The 19649-nt window shown below is 46.0% G+C and overlaps 1 protein-coding gene across 2 annotated transcripts in view; it reads right to left on the reverse strand.

The window, feature by feature from the left end:
• Positions 1-19649, reverse strand: part of LOC115782780 (nucleolar protein 4-like) — a 139992-nt gene that overhangs the window by 84007 nt on the left and 36336 nt on the right. Inside the window, exon 4 of one of the 2 annotated variants that reach the window (XM_030733194.1) lies at positions 14591-14697. In XM_030733194.1, the coding sequence (XP_030589054.1) occupies positions 14591-14697 (107 nt within the window). Of the gene's footprint in view, positions 1-4734; positions 4872-14590; positions 14698-19649 lie in introns of those variants that run through there. The other variant, XM_030733197.1, reaches the window with a different exon arrangement.

The raw sequence follows: 19649 nt of genomic DNA on the forward strand, positions 1-19649 counted from the left end.
ATTGGTCCCAGTATTGAGCCCTGTGGGACTCCAGCTGAGCAGGTAAGAAAGGTAGATTGTGAATTTTCTATTTGTACTGCTTGTTTTCTGCCAGACAGATATGATTTCATCCAGCAGAGGGCACCATTAGAGAAATTAAAATGAGTCAATTTAACAAGAAGGACATTGTGATTGATGGTGTCAAAAGCACGTTTCAGGTCAAGGAACACAGCACCCACAAAGCCGCCCTGATCTAGGTGAAGTTTTAGATTTTCCCTCACACTCATGAGACTCACTAATGAAAAAATCCTCTGCACAGAAAGGCTGCGGGTGTTTGACCTTCACGACCTCTGACACAACGATCAGCGGTGATCTCTGCTGAACTCAAATCGACAAAGAGTATTTCCATGATGCACCAGAGGCTCCAGAAATAGAGGAACCCAGCCCAGCCAGAAGGGAGAGTTAGAGGATGAAGAGGAAAAGGGGATTAGCAGGCAGGCTGTCCCCCCCGGCGTCCTGCTGTGTGCATGGCCAGGTCAGAGGAAAACTGCAGTTATTTTGGAGCTAATCAGGCCCTCACATGAGGATTTATCCTGGGAGAGGCTCCTCTAGTCGTCCTGTCCCCTGGCAGAAGGTGGACGGTGAGGAGGAGGAGGAGCACTACAACACCTTAACCCCTCAGATGCCACGCAGTGAGAGCTTTAAATAAAACTACAGCTACAAATCGATGTGTCACCCTTCAGTGACTTCCTGCTTTATCTGACAAATAATCCAAAAACACGAAGACGTGTTCAGTAATATAAAACTACAAGTACTGCACCAGAATACTGCACCGGACTAATCCTACAGAGTTCCTGGTAGATTATATCTGCTTGCACATTTTTACTGTCCATTTTCTTCTTTTCTTCTTTTTCTTCTTTTCTTCTTTTCCTCTGATTGCACCTCAGTAATGTGTTGTGATGTTTATTGCAGTTATTTAGTGTTCGGGCTGTGTTGTGGATGATGCGTTTCCTGTGTTTGTGTGGACTCCCGCAGCGATTGATCGGGTCTGGCTACGTTCATCGCAGCAGCGTTCCTGTAAGACCTCAGCGTCAGAAACAGCGACAGAACGGCGTTAAACCGAACTCAGGGCGAGGACGCCACATCTGACACCAATGAACCATTACTGGAGATCAGAGCAGGGACATCATAAACCAGCACAATGGAGCTCAAACAGCCGACAGTATTCTGCAGGATTTAAACTAAGGCATGAAATCCGTGCTGCAGGTGACTGTATACCCTGCTGACACGCAGCCGACAGCGCTGAGATTTACCACAAACCTGAACCTCTCACCCACCGCTGTAGGTAGGGTGGCTGTAGCTCAGGAGGTAGAGCAGGTCACCTACTGACCGGAAGGTCGGCAGTTCGATTCCTGGCTACTCCAGGCTGCGTGCCAATGTATCCTTGGGCAAGATGCTGAACCCCAAGTTGCTCTCTGACGCAATGTGTGAATGTTAGATAATAAAAAGCTTAGCTTCGTTAATCATGAAGTGCTTGTATGAACGGGGTAAACGTGCTGTATAAACGTCCATTTACCGCTGCACGCTCAACAACTGCTGTATTCTGCTCTCTCCTCACATCACACTGACCCGGAGTCACTGAAAAAGTTGCCGTCTTCAGTCCAACACTCACGCCGTCTGTGAGATGGTTTGTATGACCCTGCTTCTGCTGTAAGACCGACTTTCACTGATGATTCAGGCTTCATCTGTGCTCAGCTTCATACACTTTGATTATTTTTGTACTTTGTGTGTGTGTGTTGCTAGTTCATCAGCTCTGTTGATTGTGCTGCTGTGTTCTTGGCCAGGACTCTCCTGTAAACAGATGTTATCTCAGGAATCACATTTTTCCTGGTGAAGAAGAATAAAAAAATCGTCCCGTTCTGCAGCATCTCTGCCTCCTCCTCCTCCTCCTCCTCCTCCTCCTTCTTCTCCTTCTTCTTCTCATTTTTCCAAACAGCTCAAAGGCACTCCAGCAGCAGCCAGTGTCCGGCAGCCCCTCAGGCACAGGTAAATGAATAAATCATTTAGAAAGCATTCATTACAGCTCACTGCTGCTTCAGTTGTTGTAAAATAACGAGACAATCACGCTGGCAGCACTTTTGTGTAACCGATGATTTTGCTGCTTCCTATAAGATAAAGTCAGATAGGCTCTGACCTGCCGACAGGAGCAGGTAACAGCAGAGCAGCTGATCCAAGGAAGGATATTAGCAGATTTAATCTCAATCTCAGGAAATGTGCATTAATCTCCTGAAATCTGTCACTATTTTTATGATCGATATCTGTTTGTGCCACAGCCTGAAATCCTTCCAGCAGATGTCATCAGGAAACCAGCTTCCATCTGATCGGAGTCGTTTCCGAGCAGCGGAGGCTCCGGCTGCACGGCCTGCGGTGTGCAGATGAAGTGTGTGCGGTCCACTCGATGCTGTTAGAGATCCACGCAGAGTCTAAAGAGTCCGTCCTTCAGCTGGAGGAGCCTGGCTCTCACAGAGCCTCCCACCCTGCTGCTGAAGGGCTTTCAAGCAAGGCGCTGAACTCTCATCGGCTCGAGGGCCCCGGCTCTGAATCAACCGTCCAGCCCTGACCTCCGACCTCTGAAGGGAACACTACTCTTTGAAACCAGATGAGAATCAGAGCAGAAGTGTGGAAGCTGCGCAGAAAGGAGCCATCGAGGCCCACCGGCTGCTGATTTCTGATCAGCTCTGCTGGAGTCACACAGACGTTTCAGACCAACACAAACAGACAAACTCTGTTTGAGCTGCAGGGTGCGACCGATCAATCGCTCAGACACACCCACACCAAACATGGGGACGGGCCACGCTTGGCTCCAGAGGGTCAGACTGACTGAGGTCTGAGTCACGCTCACAGGTCGCAGTCGTTCCTCAAGCTTCCGTTTCCTTTCAGGACGCCGAGCCGGGCTGAGCTCGTCACTGCTGAACACTGAAACATGTTCAGTCATTTATTTCCTGCTTCACTTTAATGAAGACGTCGAATCATCTAAGGTGAAATCTGCAGGTAAGGGGCGGGGCTTCTGGTTCCTGATTGAAGTCTAAGTGCTGCTGACAATCAGGTTTGGAGGAGAGTTTTACTTTTAGTCTTTATCTGCTGAACCGAGCACAAAATTACTGAGAGAGGAGAGAAGCTCCATCTCAGGTTCAGCTCCCGGCTAATTTCCACCTGAGCAGGTACACAGAATATCAAATCTGTCCGCTCCACAAAGCACGCGCACACTGTAAAACATTTGTGTGTACACACACACCTGCATTCCCACAAAGGGAGAGGAGGGAAAAGGTGAGCCTGGATCTGAATCCAGGAGGAACGTTCTGGACTGCATTGGTTTCTGATCCAGAATTTACGCACAGTCGTGACATCACGATACGAGCTGCTCGGTCCAGGTGCACGTCTCACCTGTGAGCGCCGGTGTTTTCAAACATTTATAAACATAAACATTATGAATAAATCATCAGATGGAGTCATAATGCGCAGCACGCTAACAGCAGCCCAAAGCACTGAAGATGTTTTGGTGTTATCGTTTCATCACCGGCCTGTCGTGTGTGATATGATGATGATGATGATATGAATGCTGGATCAGTTTATTCTGCAGGTTTTCTGTGGGAACACCAGCCACCATCTTCAAAAACATGGCAGACACACCCCTGTTATAAGCTGTGTATGATATTCCCTTCTTCAGACTGCCTGTTAAAATATTTCTCCATCACTTCCCAAACCCACAGTCCTCCCAGATTAGTCTGTAATAATACAAGCGGTCATATTTTTAGGTATTTTTGTAACAATCTGCTGAGTCAGAGCGAGTTCATCAGCACAGCCACGATAAATCAATGTGCCCACAGAGCAGGAAGCTGAGCTCGGCGAGCTGTGAAAGGCTCTGCTGTGCCAAAGCAACCCGATGGTAAACTCTCCAAACTGCCACAAACACAGCATCCCAGGTTCATGGGAGCTCTGTGGCTGCACAGAGAGGGATTGTGGGAGTTCTGCCCGGTCTGTGGACACGCCCCTGCTGTAAGGTAAAGGTTACACTCAGGAAATGTCCCTCAGATTGACTCCAGATTGAACCTGCAGCGTGCTGTCCAGCCGGAAGTTCAGCCGGAAGCTCAGGCTGGAAATGAATTCATCACTTCATTCATTTTGGAGAAAAGTTTTCATATTTTAAGTATTCTTCTAGGTGAACTCCTAAAATCCACGCGTGACAGTGAGGTCATCAGAAGAGAAGCAGATGAATCCATCAGACAGACAGACAGACAGACAGGTACATGCTCCGCTGGCACGCGTCACAGTTCGTGGGTGCTTGGTCATTCCGCAGCACCCCCACGCACGCACAGACGTAAACACACGCGCACGGAGCAGTGCGCGTGGTGACCGGCCGCACCGTGCGCCGCACCGGGAACACGCTCAGAGGCGAACCCAACTCCTCCTCCTCAGACCTGCCGCAGGACGCGCAGCGACGCACCGCACAGCCCTGAGGAGCATCTCCGGGATTTAAACCCGGTGACCGGGACCGGGACCCCTGATCAGGACCCGAAGCCCTCCCACAGCAACCCGCATCACAACACCGCCACACAACTTAGTGAAAGCAGCACAGCGAGCGGAGAGCAAAGGAAGAGCCCTGCGCTGATCGCTGCGCGCAGCTCTGCAGCCTCTCCGGCTGCACGCAGGAAACACTCCGTAAATAAAAACACCTGCACGGCAGCGGCGGCTCACCTTCACTCCCGCACCCTCAGGAACGTCCGCCTCCGCCGGCTCGGTCTGCTTTCTCCGCTTATTCCTCCGCCCGCAGCTTCTCTCACACGGACAGTAAATCCTGCTGCTCGGGGAGGAGTGAGAGCGCACAGCGGGACCCTCAAGACTCTGAGGCAAGCGGAGGGGCGTGGCCACGCACGCTTACGTCACAGCAGAGAGACCAAATCCATTTAAAACAATGGCGCTGGACATCCATCTGCTGACCCCCCCACCCTTTGTTTTTCTGTCACTTCCTGCAGCTGATCGTCCCAGAGCAGCAGCGATGCCGCTGACCTTTAGGAGATATTCAGATTAATGCACATGAAATAATGCCCGGTCAGAACAGAGCACGGTACCGTACGGAGGTCCAAAACTGACTCAATACACTCAAACAGATTTAAAATGAACAAAGGAAATACGACAAAATTAAATGATCAGAAATATGCAAAGTAAATGATTAAATATCCTTGAGCTCAGCTACACGACAGAAACTGAGACATTAATAAAATGCACTCAACAGACATTCAATTATAAAATGGAACAATTATTCCCGTTCTTTTAAATTTGATTTGATTTATTAACGTATTTATTTCTGTATCATCCACCTCTTCAGTTATTTTAAGTTTATTTTATTCTTTGCTTTCTGTGGATTTTTGCAAATTAATGTGATGTAAAGAATTTAGACAATAAAATTAATAAATGAAAATTAAATATGTGGGTGAATAAAATAGAAATAAATCCTGTTTTATAAATTAATTAATCAATGCCGGCTTCTTCTTTTTAAATATTTATGACATATGGATCTATTTTCTGAGCCTGTTTGTATTCATGTATTTTTGCAGGTCTGATTGTGCACAGCTCCTCTGCTTCACAAAAACTGTTTTTACCGAATAATAAAAGTGTGATGGAGCATCACTGCTAACTGAAAACATGCAGTTTACGGGGATTAAAGATGTAAAATGAAATTTGTCTTGAGAGCAACCAAAATCATAAAAACAGTCATAAGCTGTGATTTTCTAATAAAACAATCCTCTGGGTGTATCATAAGTGTACACAGGAGTACATATTAAATCATTTTCCAGCTGCAGGCAGCTGCTCAGAAGCTGTTTTAATAACAATTTTAATATTTCTGAACAAACACAAAGCAGGAAGTTTCATTTCTCTGGCACACTGACCTTTACTCTGGATCATACACACATGAACAGCGTGCAGACTCACAAATCAGTCACTGCAAGACAAACCTGCCACCTACAGGCGCAGGCTGGAACTGCAGGATGGTCAGCCCTGCCGGCCCTCAGAGGAGGCTGACGGTTCGACTCCAAATGACCTCGGGGCAAAAATCTGCACCTCCTACGGAGCAGGTTTATGGATCATCTGACAGAAAACGTGCAGCTCGCTCTGTTCTTACGGCACACTTCAAACACACAGGTGTTCATATTAAAGGTTCAAGTTTCAGACTGTGGAGGCCCAAAACTGCCAAAATAAAACAAAACAAATAAAAATGTACCAACAAATGTTGGAACAAAAACAAGTTTTTTTTAATGTAGGTATTAATTAATTCATAAAATATTAAATTAACTAATGTTTGCTTTATTTTGCTTCTGTATTTTTTTTTACCCCTGTAATAATTATCCTACTTTTCCATTTAATCTTTGGTTATAATTAATTTATTTGATTCATATTTATTTTTTAAATATAAGAATAGTACCAGTTCTACGGCTCCTCCTTCAGTCAGCCAAGCAACAGGAGACAGAAAAAAACTAAAAAAGTCAAATTAAATATAAAAATTAAAGAAAATAAATACTAATATTTAGGTCAGATCTTACAGCTGAATATCACACATTTATGGTGTTACTGTTTATTTGTGCATTTAATAGCAGGTCCACTGTTTTTTTGGGGGGGGGGCACCTTCGATGTTATTAATGTGAGCTCAGTTTTATTGTCAGAGTCTCGGAGCGGCTTCAGAGAGCCTGGAAATGGTTTCTGAGGGTTTCTGCTCTTAAATAAATGTATAAATAGATATAAGGACATATAGGAGTGAGCGGAGCACTTACAGAGCGCCGGGGGGATTTTTTCTCACGTTTCCATGGCGATCGTACTTTAGTGGACAGTATACACCAGAGAGCGGGGCAGATGGTGAGAGGATAAGGCACGATGCAGGTCAGGAGAGCCAGGAGGAAGAGGCTGAGCAGCACTTTACATGCGACCTTTGGATCAGCGTGAAGCTCTCGAGCAGATGCACCCGTTAGCCTGGAAACACCAACACTGCTCACTGAGCAGCGTTTGGAGACGCTCCCTCTGAGACCAGCTCGCTGGTGAAGCAGTAAACAGACTGGCTGGATATCTGGACTTCAAACCTTGTTAACTTTACCAAGTTTTCATTAAAATGTATGATTTATTTAACATTAATCATGCAATATTTTTCATTATTTTTCAAGACTCTGCGTCCATGAAAAAAATTGATCCTGCTTGTTTTCCTGATTTTAATCTTTTGCATTGATTTTTCATTCCTTGTCATTTTTTATGTGGTTATTTCTCTTGCGCTGTTTATTCCATTTGTTTCTGTCTATGTTTGAGAATATGAATCCATTTTTAAATGTGTTTATCAAAAAAGTTATTTGATGTGGTATAAAATAGTTTCCAGATTTAACGACTGAGACGCTGATTGTCTAACGTAGCAGGGAGGACTTCCTGTTTATTAGGTGTGTTCAACAGACTGTATATAAAAGATGAATGCAGCCACAGTGACGTCACCCACTCGTTCTCAAGCCTCAACATTCGTGTTTTTGCTGCCATCACGTTGGATTTTTGCTTCCAGAAGTAATCGTATTTGAACAAAAGGGCAGAGTGCTAAGTTATTACCTAATACTAGCTAGCTTGGTTAGCATAGACTACATGGGAGCAACATTAGCAGATACCTACTGATTCATGCTCAGTAACATCCAAATAAAATCCTAGAATTTCACTGAGCAAAGCTGGAGCTCAGACCTGTTATGAAGGGGGAAAAAATAGCTACAGAGACCAAACCCGGGGCAGTAAGATTATGGTCATAAAAACTGTTTTGGCTTTTTTTGTTTTTTAAATTTCTCTTTCTGTATGGGTTAAATAAAAGTATATTTGTGTTAATGGTGGGGGTTTTGAAGTTCAGATAAGCTGGGGTTTGTCCTACATAAAGACGTTTTTGGCACCTTTCAGCTAAGGAAAAAAAAAATATCTCCAGCACCAAAATAATTCTCCAGCTCCAGATGTTGGTGCTCAGCCATTTTGTTTCCTTCATCTCAGAAGCAGTGCAAAACCAAACCTGCTCTACACGATGGCATTCTGGTACCAAAGCTCTGCTCAGTCACTTTAGCTGAACAGTGCAATAAATTATTTTATGATGGATGGTTTCGGGTCACGCCCTGTTTTCATTAGCACAGGTGTTCCACAGGGATTCGTTCTTGGACCTCTTCTGTTCACACTGCACACAGACAAATGTCATCTCTGCCGCCCACAACTAACAAACATCTGTATGCTGATGACACCTTTTTTCTCCTTCTTTCCTTGATGTGACCATCACATATATACAGTCTGCCTTTGGCAGCTTTCAGAAACTTTGATAATAATAACCTAAAAGCATCCAGCCTGCAATCCGTATTCAAACCCCTCATGGTTATCAAATACAAACTTAACTGTCAGAAATCCTTAAGATACGAGACTCACTTTCAGACCTGCGTTGAAAAAAATGTGATTAAGCTCACGGCACAATCAACAGTTTGTGCTGTTTATTTATTTACGTGCTTCTCACACAGCATGCCATTTTTTATTACAGATGATTCTTTTTTCACTAACATCATGTATGAAGCAGTGGGCAGACCCTCGTTAGCAAACAGAAGAGAGCAGCAGTGCGTGCTGTTCATTTAGCTTTAGCACAGTCCTAAGACTGTCTGCTCACAGGCTGCACCTCACATTCACATGCAGAGGTTACCTTTACGTACCTGCAGCTACTCTCACAGTGTTACAGTACGTGTCTGTCTGCACTCAGACTCTGTGTGTTTTGTACATCAGACGATCCCTTTAAATAAAGAATTAATAATAATAATAATAATAATAACTTGGATCGTCTTCAGTTCTCATCCTCTCCAGTCTAGATGAAACATAATGAACCTGATTTCACTCCATTACATGCGTCACAGTGTGGGCAGTGACTCGGCTGCTGCAGGTTTTACCTGCATCTGTTTTTTTATTCAACACGACTCAGAATTCAGAAAACTGGACACAATATTTTACTTTCTAACCAGCACCTCTGAATTTTTGTCCTTCTGTGCTTTAGGAATTATGACAGACCAACCCCCAACCTACCTCCCCTACACACACACACACACACACACACACACACACACACACACACCCCTCCTCCCAAAACTAATGAAATGTCTTTCCTCCAGAGGTATCTGAAATAATGGGTGAAGACAGGGAGAAGGGGAGACCATAAATGATAATGAAGTACCTCATTCTCCTTTTTTAATTCTTTCCTCCCCCCTCCAACCACCACCACGTCTCCACCCCTCCTCCCATCTTCACCTCCTCCTCCTCCTGCTCCATGCTGCATCCCACCATCTACACATTTTCTCATTTTTATTTCCACCTCCAGAGCCACCGCCCTGCCATCTCTCCATCCTCCTCCTCACCCATTTCTACATTGTCTGCAGTAGCCCCACACTCTCCACCCCCCCTGCCAGGAAGCATCCTGGGTAATTTCCTCTTCTTATTGAATTGGGACGGGGGGCGGATGGAGGGAAAGATAAAGGGCTGGGCAGATGAACAGAGGCTTGGGATGAGTGCTAATGGAGAATTCACACATCACAAATATGCCGTCCATCCTCCTCCTCCTCCTCACGTCTTCTCTTTTCCTTTTGCTCGTTTCGTCTCTGGGGTAAAACTACAAATGCCCCCCCCCCACCACCCATTTTCCTCATCCTCGCTCACTCACACTCATAAGAACAAGCCTGACAAAAGACTACGACCTTCTTCTTCTATTTTTATATAAGAATGCTATTCAGCTGTTTAGACACACACACACACACACACACACACACACACAAACTCTCTCAGTGTGAGCCTGATGCTCCCTCATGTCCTATGTTATTTCTATAGGTGAGTGACTCATTGCTCCTCTATTCCTGTCTGTACTTCTGTTCCTCTGGGCCCAACACTATAATCACAGTCTCATCCTGCCACACACACACACACACACACACACACACACACACACACAAACACTTTACTGTCTGCTAAAACTTAGCTCTCCTTGTGTCAGTTCTGAATGGCAGTCTGATGGTGTGTGAGTGTTTAGGAGGAGGTGGCAGTCAGCAGTATGAGACCTCACTATAAAATGCTGATATTATCTTACATGTGCCATAAAACTGGTAAACAACAGGAAATGGACGTGAATCATGTGCAAAGGTTTGTTTGCAGCTCAATGCTTAAGTACCTTTAAACCTGTGTTCTTTCTAATGTCCAGCAGGGGGCGACACCTGCCTGACTGTATAGAAGTCTATGAGAAAAGAGCCTCCTGCTCTCTCAGTTGCCGGTTTCAGGTTTCGTGCTACAGTCGCACAAAACAGCGTTTGTCGGCCGTTTCGTGATGACTGCGACTGCAATCTGGTTACCATCTGGTCTTTAAGTCCGACGTCATTTCCGGGTCCTAATGTTCCTAAATCATACACATATATACGTCTATATACGTCTCTGTTCCTAAATAAACAGCAATGGCATAACCAATGACTGTTCGCTATTAAAGATGATTGTAACATACCTTATCAACTGCAGCCATTTCCGCTTCTCTTTGTCGTCGGTAAAATCACAGCTGAGCGTGTTTTTTTTTTTTTTTCCTCGAGTCGGCTCGGTTAAAACAACCAGGGACACAGCATTGCGGCATATTGATCACGTGACCCGGAAATGTCATCACTTAAAAACCGGATAGAAACGGTTGGTTTGCCGATCACAGTCAGCTGCCGTCTGCAAAGTAAGTTTGGTGCATCAAGGTGGCAATAAGTCGGTCTGGCGTACTGCTGGCAATTACCTGCAATCTGTTTGTAATATTATAATAAACCAACTCCTTAATTTCAGGGTGCAGCCACAAACTCACAGATTTAAAACAAATTTCTCCACAAATAATGACGTAGTTGCTGCAGGACAGCGATTTTAACCACAGAATAACAAAGCTGCTCAGCAACCTTTCTTTTAGACTGGAATATAATCCACAATACAGCCAGCTGCCAACCAGCTGCCAACCAGCTGCCAACCAGCTGCAAAGAGGTGCATCACAGAGGAGTTGCAGTCATCAGCACAGACTGACTCAGACTGATTGCAAAGTGTTGGCAACCTGTCTGTTTATAAATTAGAAGTCTTCACCAATCTGTCTGAGAGTGAATGCAGTGATGCCGAGCTGGACTGCAACTGTTTGCAGACAGGTTGCACTTCACCAGCCAACCTGTGCAATTTCCTTGTGATTGAAAATGGTCACCCAGAGGGTGAGGGTGTTGCACTTTCAGTCAGTAACTGCAACTACTTGCAATCAGTTGCCGAATGTGAAAAAACTTCAATGCAAATCACCGGGCAACCACCGATTCCTTACAAGTCGCAGTGAGGTTCCCATCCTGTTTCGACTCTAATGGGACTGAGAATAAAACACGATGATCATTTTGGAAATTACGGTCCCATTATGGCTGCAGCCAACACTTACGTTCAATATCTATACTGTATCTGCATCTATATCTGTCAGTTATGTTTCTCAGTAAGATGATAAACTTCCATCAGCACTGTTGTGTCCCAGGATCCAGGCTGATGCTTTTTTGTTGAACCATCATTCACAAAAACCATTCAGTATATTTACAGAAAACTTGGAGAGAAGCTGGAACATTTGATAATAATTCAGCAATTTGTCAGAAGTGCTGCAGATTCATTTGTTGTTGGTCAAGTGTTGCTTGTGTTTGTGTAGATAAAAGCCTGGTTCCTCATTAAAAACCTTCTCTATGATGGACACGTAGCCCTGTAACTGAAATGACGACCTGATAATTTCACCTGAAGTCAGAGATGCTGAATATCGGCAAACGGCTTCAGATATTGGAGGCTAATATTGATCAAGGACCCAGATCACGTCAAACTGTAATGGCTGGAGGCAGAAAACACAACCAACATATTTCTATTGCTCCCAGCTGATGTATGACTGCAGATCAATACAGCACACGTCTGTTTATGCAGTAAAATTTTACATTTCTTACTTTGCTCTGGTGAGCTTCGAAGCACACACCAATAATTATCAGGAATCTGAGGGTCGAACTCAGCCTCCCAACAAAATCAACCCTCCCCTCAACGAGGCCGCGGGAACGGTCAGGGGGGAAAGGTTCGTAAGATCAGAGCGCTCTTAAAGATGCAGCTGTAACAGTGCAGCTGTAACAGTGCAGAACAATGCTCAGACTGAGTGAGAAAACATGCAGAGAAACTAGAATGTGTTTGCATGAGCTCGATAATGAGAAGCGTGTCAATATGTTAGCATGAACCAATTAAACGGCTTTGACATGGCAGCACCGAACAGACCAGCATGACTGTCTGTGCGTATGTGTGTGTCTGTGTGTGTGTGTGCGTGCGTGTGTGTGTGTGTGTGTGTGTGTGTGGCAGATACATATATTGGCATACCAAAGTAAATTGGCACTTCAGTGTGTGCGCCTTTCTCTCCTCAGCTAATTAACTCGACGCTCAGAGGCCCGGCTTAATTGAAACGAGCTCGGCCCTCGATTCCCCCACCCGTTATCTAACACCCCTCCCACACACACACACACACACACACACACACACACCGGGAATTTGACTGACAGCGAGTGTGTGGTACTGATAGTCACAGTGGTACGGCATGAAAAGGTGGTGGTGGGAACAATATTGAGTGTATTAGTCACAGCCCCCACCAAGCAAACATCTGATCCACAGAGGATGAAGCTGAAGAAGATGGCCTCTCCTACAAAGGCTCCTGACATCGTGCAGTCTGTCTGTAGGAGCAGCGAGGCGTGAACATGTGAGACTTCGTTTGAAAGGTCGTATCTTCTACCTTTGGAGCATTTACAGCTCTAAACCTGGATGAGTTGCTGCCACCCTGCTGGATGTTTGTGGGGTACTTTGAGGGCTGAGGTTATTGTTTTAGTGCTGGGCTCTCTGATTGGCCCCTCTGTTTTTACTGACCAACAGCAGTCCTCCTACAACAGCCACTCCTTAAGTCAAGTGTGCTGCGGGTCATGTTACATTTATTTATTTCCCTGTAAGTTCTTGTGTTGGTTGATATACATATACATACATACGGTATTTGTCTTATTTTCTTGTTTAAGTTTTATAAGGAAAAGAACTGAACTATGGCAGCCGCTACAGTTTCATCATACTCCATGTTTGATGACAATAAAAGCTTTTTATTTTATTCTAATATCACAAACTAATGACCTCCTATTACCAGTTTTAATTCACTTTTTATATAAATAAAAGCATTTATATAAATAATGTAACAGCAGGGCTCTTCCAGCGGTTCACCGCCCGGCGTTGGGCCATGCTGAGGTCGTCTTGCGCCGGGCTGAGAAGTTCCCTGGTTCACTATCAGAACTGTTCTATCACTGCAGTTAGCGAGCAGGTGCAGCCCGCCCCGTCACCGACACCAGACTGACTTGTTTTCGCCTGCTAGATCGCTGCACTATAATATTATTTCCCCACAATTTGCAGCCTACCACCGGGGACGGCCAGTGTCGTCCACCGTGTGCATGCTCGGTCTCACCATGGTCCTGTTCATGCTTGATTTCACGAGGCTACAGAAAGCAGAATGGTGAAACCGACGGGGAAGAAGAGGAAAAAGGAGCGCAAAGGACAATTGTGGGCTCCCTAAAATCCCTGGAGCTGTGAGAAGCCTTGGAGAAAAACATTTCCTATACCGTTGTCATGGCTTGCATTAAAAATGTGATGGTTCATGCTGATAAAGTTGATATTCCAACGTAGGAAGTGCTGTTAGCAGCTGATCGGATTGATAAAAACACCTGGATTCTAATGTTTTGTTGTACCTTCACGGCCCACCAGGGGGCCCCAGCCCACACTTTGGGAGCCACTGTCCTACAGTAATGCACAGTGTGATCAAGTCCTTTAGTCCTGCTACAGCTCTGTGGTGGTGCGCTGTACGGTTGGTGCTGTTTAAATGTGTTCACATGTTCGTGTCATTCAGGTAACAGCAGACTCTGGACTGGATTTCAGCTGCTCAGGAGCTCAGGTCTCTTTACCATCTATGACTTCAACTGGTACAACCTTCAGAACAATGGTGCAGCTCCATCTGCAGCTCCATCTGCAGGGCTCGCTGGATGCTTTGACCTCAGCCCAGCCAAACAGCAGAAACGACTGTCCTCAGTTTGATCAATAATTGTGACAATGATTGCAGACAAAGACACACTGCTGATGAACTGGTGCCCCCCCCCCCCCCCCCCAGAGAGCACCGAGGCCCAGAACCTTCCTGAGAGCCCTGATGTTGGTTTTTCCATCTGAACATTTAATGATAAACACAAATCTGTGTCATAATAAAAGAAAATGGCTGCTCTCCTGACCTCTGCAAGAATCAGACTCAAATATTTCTTCTCATTACGGAGCTTTAATTGAAGCGCAGGACGGCGTGTGGGAGGTTTGTTCCTGCGGAGGGATCCGCGGTCCTCCCGGTTTCCTCCCACACGCCGTCACAAACGGTTCGACCTGCTGAGATTTCCACGCTAACGTCTCCTCTCGGGGACTGCTCCTCTGCTCTTCCTGCACACAAACACAGACACAGCTGAAGCTCACGTACCTTAGTGACGCTCATGCTCTGCAGCTTCAGCCTCTTCATGTAGGTGGTGGTGAGAGGCATGTTGTAGTCGATGACCTCCGACACCCGAGAGCTCGGCCTGTCGTTCTCTGGAGAGGAGACGGAGAGAAGCCGTTAGGAGGAACATCCTCAGAGTCCCTGCCGTACCTCCTGCTCAGATTACACATAACGTTTCTAATAACGAGCTCAGTGTATGCACACCAGGGCTGCAATGCTTCCTCCAGTAACTCGAATAATTCAATTCTAAAAAATGTTCGACACAGATTTGATGCTTTGTTTAAACTCTGCAGCTCAGGTGGCTTCGTGTCCGCGGAGCGTTTCACCCACATTAGCAGCATTAAAGTTCTCCGTCACTGCGACGGAGTCCCTTCATTTGGAAAACACGACCTTTAACACCGATTGGATCATCGCTGACACATTTGTACACACCTCCGCTGCTCTCTACACCAGAGTGTGTGTGTGTGTGTGGCCGGGGGGGGTGCTAGCTGGGCTGAGAATTTCCGCAGTTATATATCGGAGAGGATCACGTTCACCACAGTTTGCTAGTAGGTGCTGCTATTAGCACTAGCGATCGTTCGGTAAAGATGGGACCCCACCCCACCCCACGGTAACCTGTTCGGTACCGAGGGGCTCTGTCAAAATTTTATGCTTTAATCCCTGATCAGTGACTAAATAGAAACATAATTACAAAGCATTGCAACATTACGCTCATGCAGCCCCCAGTTTTCCAACCAAAACACTGATAACACAACAGCAGCAGCTGTTTTACGTGCAGTCTGTCCGCACACACACAGAGGGGCGGAGCCATTATAGAGACGGTGAGCTCAGGTGGAGCAAAAGGAGACATTTTTCTAGCGTCCAAAGCAGCAGCGCTTGTTCCTGTAACCACCTTAAACCTTTACTGGGAAACAGCTGAAGGTCCTTCATCAACCAACTGATCAGCAGGTGAAGATGTAGCTGCTCCATCCACCATGTTTGTTTCACACAGAGAAAAACTGCAGTACTGAAGTTAAAATATTTCTTATCCAATTACTCAATTAATCAATGGAATAATCAATAGAATACGTGCTCTTTACCCCCCCCCCCCCCCCACACACACACACAGATAATGTCACAGTATTAGAATCTAAGCAGCGAGAAGCTGTTTGCGCTCACTTTCCTGCACCTTTGACCCCGTCATGCGCCCACTTGAACACCACTTCCTCACACCTGCACATCGAGGGGCAGGACGAAAGAGATGAATACTCTGCATCATTTAGCTGTCAGAGGCTTTAGAGCTCATATTTGAAGAGAGTCGATGTCTCAGAACGAGGATAATTCAGAGTTTTCTTCTTCTTGGCTGCATTTTCATAGGTGTGTATTGCTGTGTGTATCAGTATCTGGTACCAGATACAGATACTGTAAATACCTTTTTTCCTGCGGCAGTTGAAGAAATTCAACTTGCCAGCAAGGACCATGGTGCAGTTCTATACTGCCATCATTGAGTCCATCCTTACCTCCTCCATCACTGTGTGGTACGCTGGAGCCACCACTAGGGACAAACAGAGACTACAGCGCGTTGTGCACTCTGCTGAGAAGGTGATTGGCTGTAACCTCCCATCTCTCCAGGACCTGTACACCTCCAGGACACTGGGGCGTGCAGGTCGGATCACAGCCGACCACTCTCACCCTGGGCACAGACTTTTTGACCCTCTCCCCTCAGGCAGGAGGCTACGGTCCATACGGACCAGAACCTCCCGCCATAAGAACAGTTTCTTCCCCTCTGCTGTTGGACTCATGAACAATTACCCTAAGACTGTTACCACCACCCTCCACAAACGCTGATGACCCTATGTCTATGCACCTGTCTGACTGCACTGATGTACATATTAGTGGAATATAGTTTACATTCTTTTATCTTTTAATTAGTCTCTGCACTGTATATTTTGTAATTTTGTAATATTGTGCTATAGTTATAGCTCTAATATCTCTGTATATTTGCAATTTGTATACTTGTATATTGTCTTATAGTTTTTTATACTTATTTGTTTTTTTTCTGTAAGCACGAAGTACCGCAGCAATTTCCTAATGCTGTGAACCTGTTCACCCATATGGCAATAAAACCTTCTGATTCTGATTCTGATTCTGATTCTGATTTTTACAGTAGCAGTAGGGACAGCTTTTGTCCTGTTTTGGCAGGTTGGAGGCAGGTTCAGTTTTCTTTTGGCTTGTTCCCTGGTGGCAGGTGAGGTCGTTGTGTTTGGGGACTGTGACCCTCACTGTGGCACCAGCTCTTTTTGGGAGCAGGGGAGTCATGTTTGTGCTGCACTCTGGTTTCCCCGAGACTGGTCTTCATCCCCAGCGAGAGCCCCCACCCCCATAATACAGATGGTACTGGGGCCACACGAGTGCAGCGAATCATGTTCCAAATATCAAGTCGTCCTTCGAGCTGCTGATTCAGAAAATGATTCTGGATATGACCAATCATGAGAGTAGCACCTGTGCCATCTTCATCCACGCTGGTGTCTATAAGTCACGAGGGGAGGTGGCTAAAAGTCTGCAAAGACGAGGAGGGTGATTTTTAGAGCCACCGTGCTCCTGCAGAGCGTCCATGCATTCATCATCATGTTAGAAGGCAGGGCGACAAGTTGGCAGCAATCTGCACTGTGGGGGCCCGGCGGGTGGACCGGCTTCAAAACCAGCAAGAAGTGGCATCAAAATCTGGGCTGCATGTGATGTTAGCTCATCTTTTACATGGAACCTGCAGAAGGAGGTGCTGCTGAAAGGAACCAGGGCACACGGGCGGTGCTGGATACGCCACGAGGCCTCAGTGGCCTCAGCAGCACCTGCAGCGAGACAAGAACCTGCAGAAGCTGCAAAAACAACATCTGTGGAACGTGTACGGCTGAACTTTGTGATGCCTGTGTTCTGTAAACAGGCGTACCAGAAGTGGAGACAATGCAAGAGTTAAAGTGGGAGGAGCTAAAACGGCTCATTTCAGCCAGAAGATGAACTGAGGGGCTGGCTGCACCGAGGCCCACTGTGAGATAAAGAAGGATTATTTTAAACTGTGAATCATGCAAAGCTGCTCTCAGAGAGTCGGGGGTAAAACCACAGAGCTGGAAATGACCCTCTGACCTCTCAGCACCTGTAACGATAAAAAAAACTTACAGCAGCAGAAACTGAGAGCTGCTCGCGTCCAAACGAACTACCTGTTAGTGAGAGTGTGTGAACCTTTTTGTTTCAGTTCACACAGACAGCAGAAACATCTGCAGGTTCAAACAACTTCAAATTAAAACTCACTTTAAATGAAATTTAAGACCAAACTACAAATATACCTCAGAGGGAAAAACCTCCTCTCTTAAACACGCCGACGAACAGGACGGTAAAATAAAAACATGGTGTCTTCATTTCCACACTCCTGCTTTTCCTCCTCGGCCCTGCCACTGTCATCATGCTGTGTCAACACTAGAGGACCCCGTAGAGCTGGAGGAGGAGACAAAGAGCAGCTGCTGTGTTTCTACATCAGCTGAAGGAACCATACAAGCTCTTTGTTTCTCACAAAGATCGTCCTCACGTCTCCGTCTCCTCCACCCGTCCTCGCAGTCATTCAGGACGAGTCTAACGTCTGGAGACACGAACACTGAGATCAATACCACTGTGGAGAGGATCGTCCTCATTGATTGGTGATTGATCGACTCCTCGGAGAGGGACAAACCCAAACTAATGACTGTGTTCCTCTTTTAGCATCACTTTATAGCAGGTAATCAAACTTTATTCATCCTCACTGTGACGGCAGTAACCTTTATTAAAACACAGCCTGCAGAAGCCTCTGCAGCTGATCGACTGCAACCATCCATGCTGCTGGAAAAGTAAAAGTGGATGGACACATGCCCAGTACCCCCCCCCCCCCCACACACACACACACAGACACACACACACAGACACACACACCAGACTCTGACGAGGGCGGGAAAAGAGCCGGCCAGGATCCAAAAACATCAGGATGTAGTGAAAGCAGAGAGAGGGGAGCTCAGGAGGCACGTGAATCAATGCTGAAGAGCACAAAGGAAGGGAACGAGCGAGGACACGAACAGGAGGCGAGCACAGAGTGTGTCTCAGGTTTATCTGAAAAGTGTTCTCTTCCACAGCCAACGCAGGCTGCAGACTCTGGTTTGTTTGAATGGTTTGAACCTTTTCCTCAGATCCTGGAGCTGCTCTTCACCATGCAGGGATGGAACTAACAGTCCTGAATGATGAAGAGAGACCGCTGCGACCTTTGACCTCCACGGCTGCTGGGACCTCAGCCCAGCTGAGGCTTCCTCAGGTACCTGTAAAGGTGAAGCCATTTCTGGACTGCTGCAATGACCTTTATTCACCTGTCATCCTGCTGTTGATGGGTCACCTCACACCGGCTTCACTGCATCGGCTCTCAGGAAGCTTCAGAATCAATTTTAAGATTTTATTGTTGCATTTCCTGATTTCTGAACTTTGTACCCACAGGATACTGAGGCCTGCTGAGCAGCTGCTGCTGTTTGATAGAGGAGATGGGCCTCCTCACAACCTCCTCAGGTTTTATTCTGTGGCTTACATTTATGACGTGTTTATTTCATGCATTTTATTTTTTTACTATCTTCTTCTTTTAGCAGCTCTTTGTTTCAGGTGCTTATAATAAACTGACTCAATTCCAAACCTGAGATCTTGAAGCTACAGCTGAGGCAGAGCTGGATAAAAGATCCACTCCTCATCCTCAGAGTTTAAGGTCCTGACATCTGATGTAATCTGACATTTAGAAGAAAACAAAAAGGAGCATCATCCTTTTTAACACACACACACACACACACACACACACACACACACACACACACACACACACACACACACACACACACACACACACAGTGGTCCTGCTGCTGTCTGTGTCAATTAAACGTGTCCCCACTCTGTGCTGATTAATTGCATTAAATAATTCACAGCTGAACTTTAGTGGGAGTCACTTCAGCACATCACCATGAAGGGTGTGTGTGTGTGTGTGTGTGTGTGTGTGTGTGTGTGTGTGTGA

The sequence above is a fragment of the Archocentrus centrarchus genome, chromosome 7 (assembly GCF_007364275.1).
Source record: "Archocentrus centrarchus isolate MPI-CPG fArcCen1 chromosome 7, fArcCen1, whole genome shotgun sequence".
In the NCBI taxonomy this organism is placed as follows: Eukaryota; Metazoa; Chordata; class Actinopteri; order Cichliformes; family Cichlidae; genus Archocentrus; species Archocentrus centrarchus.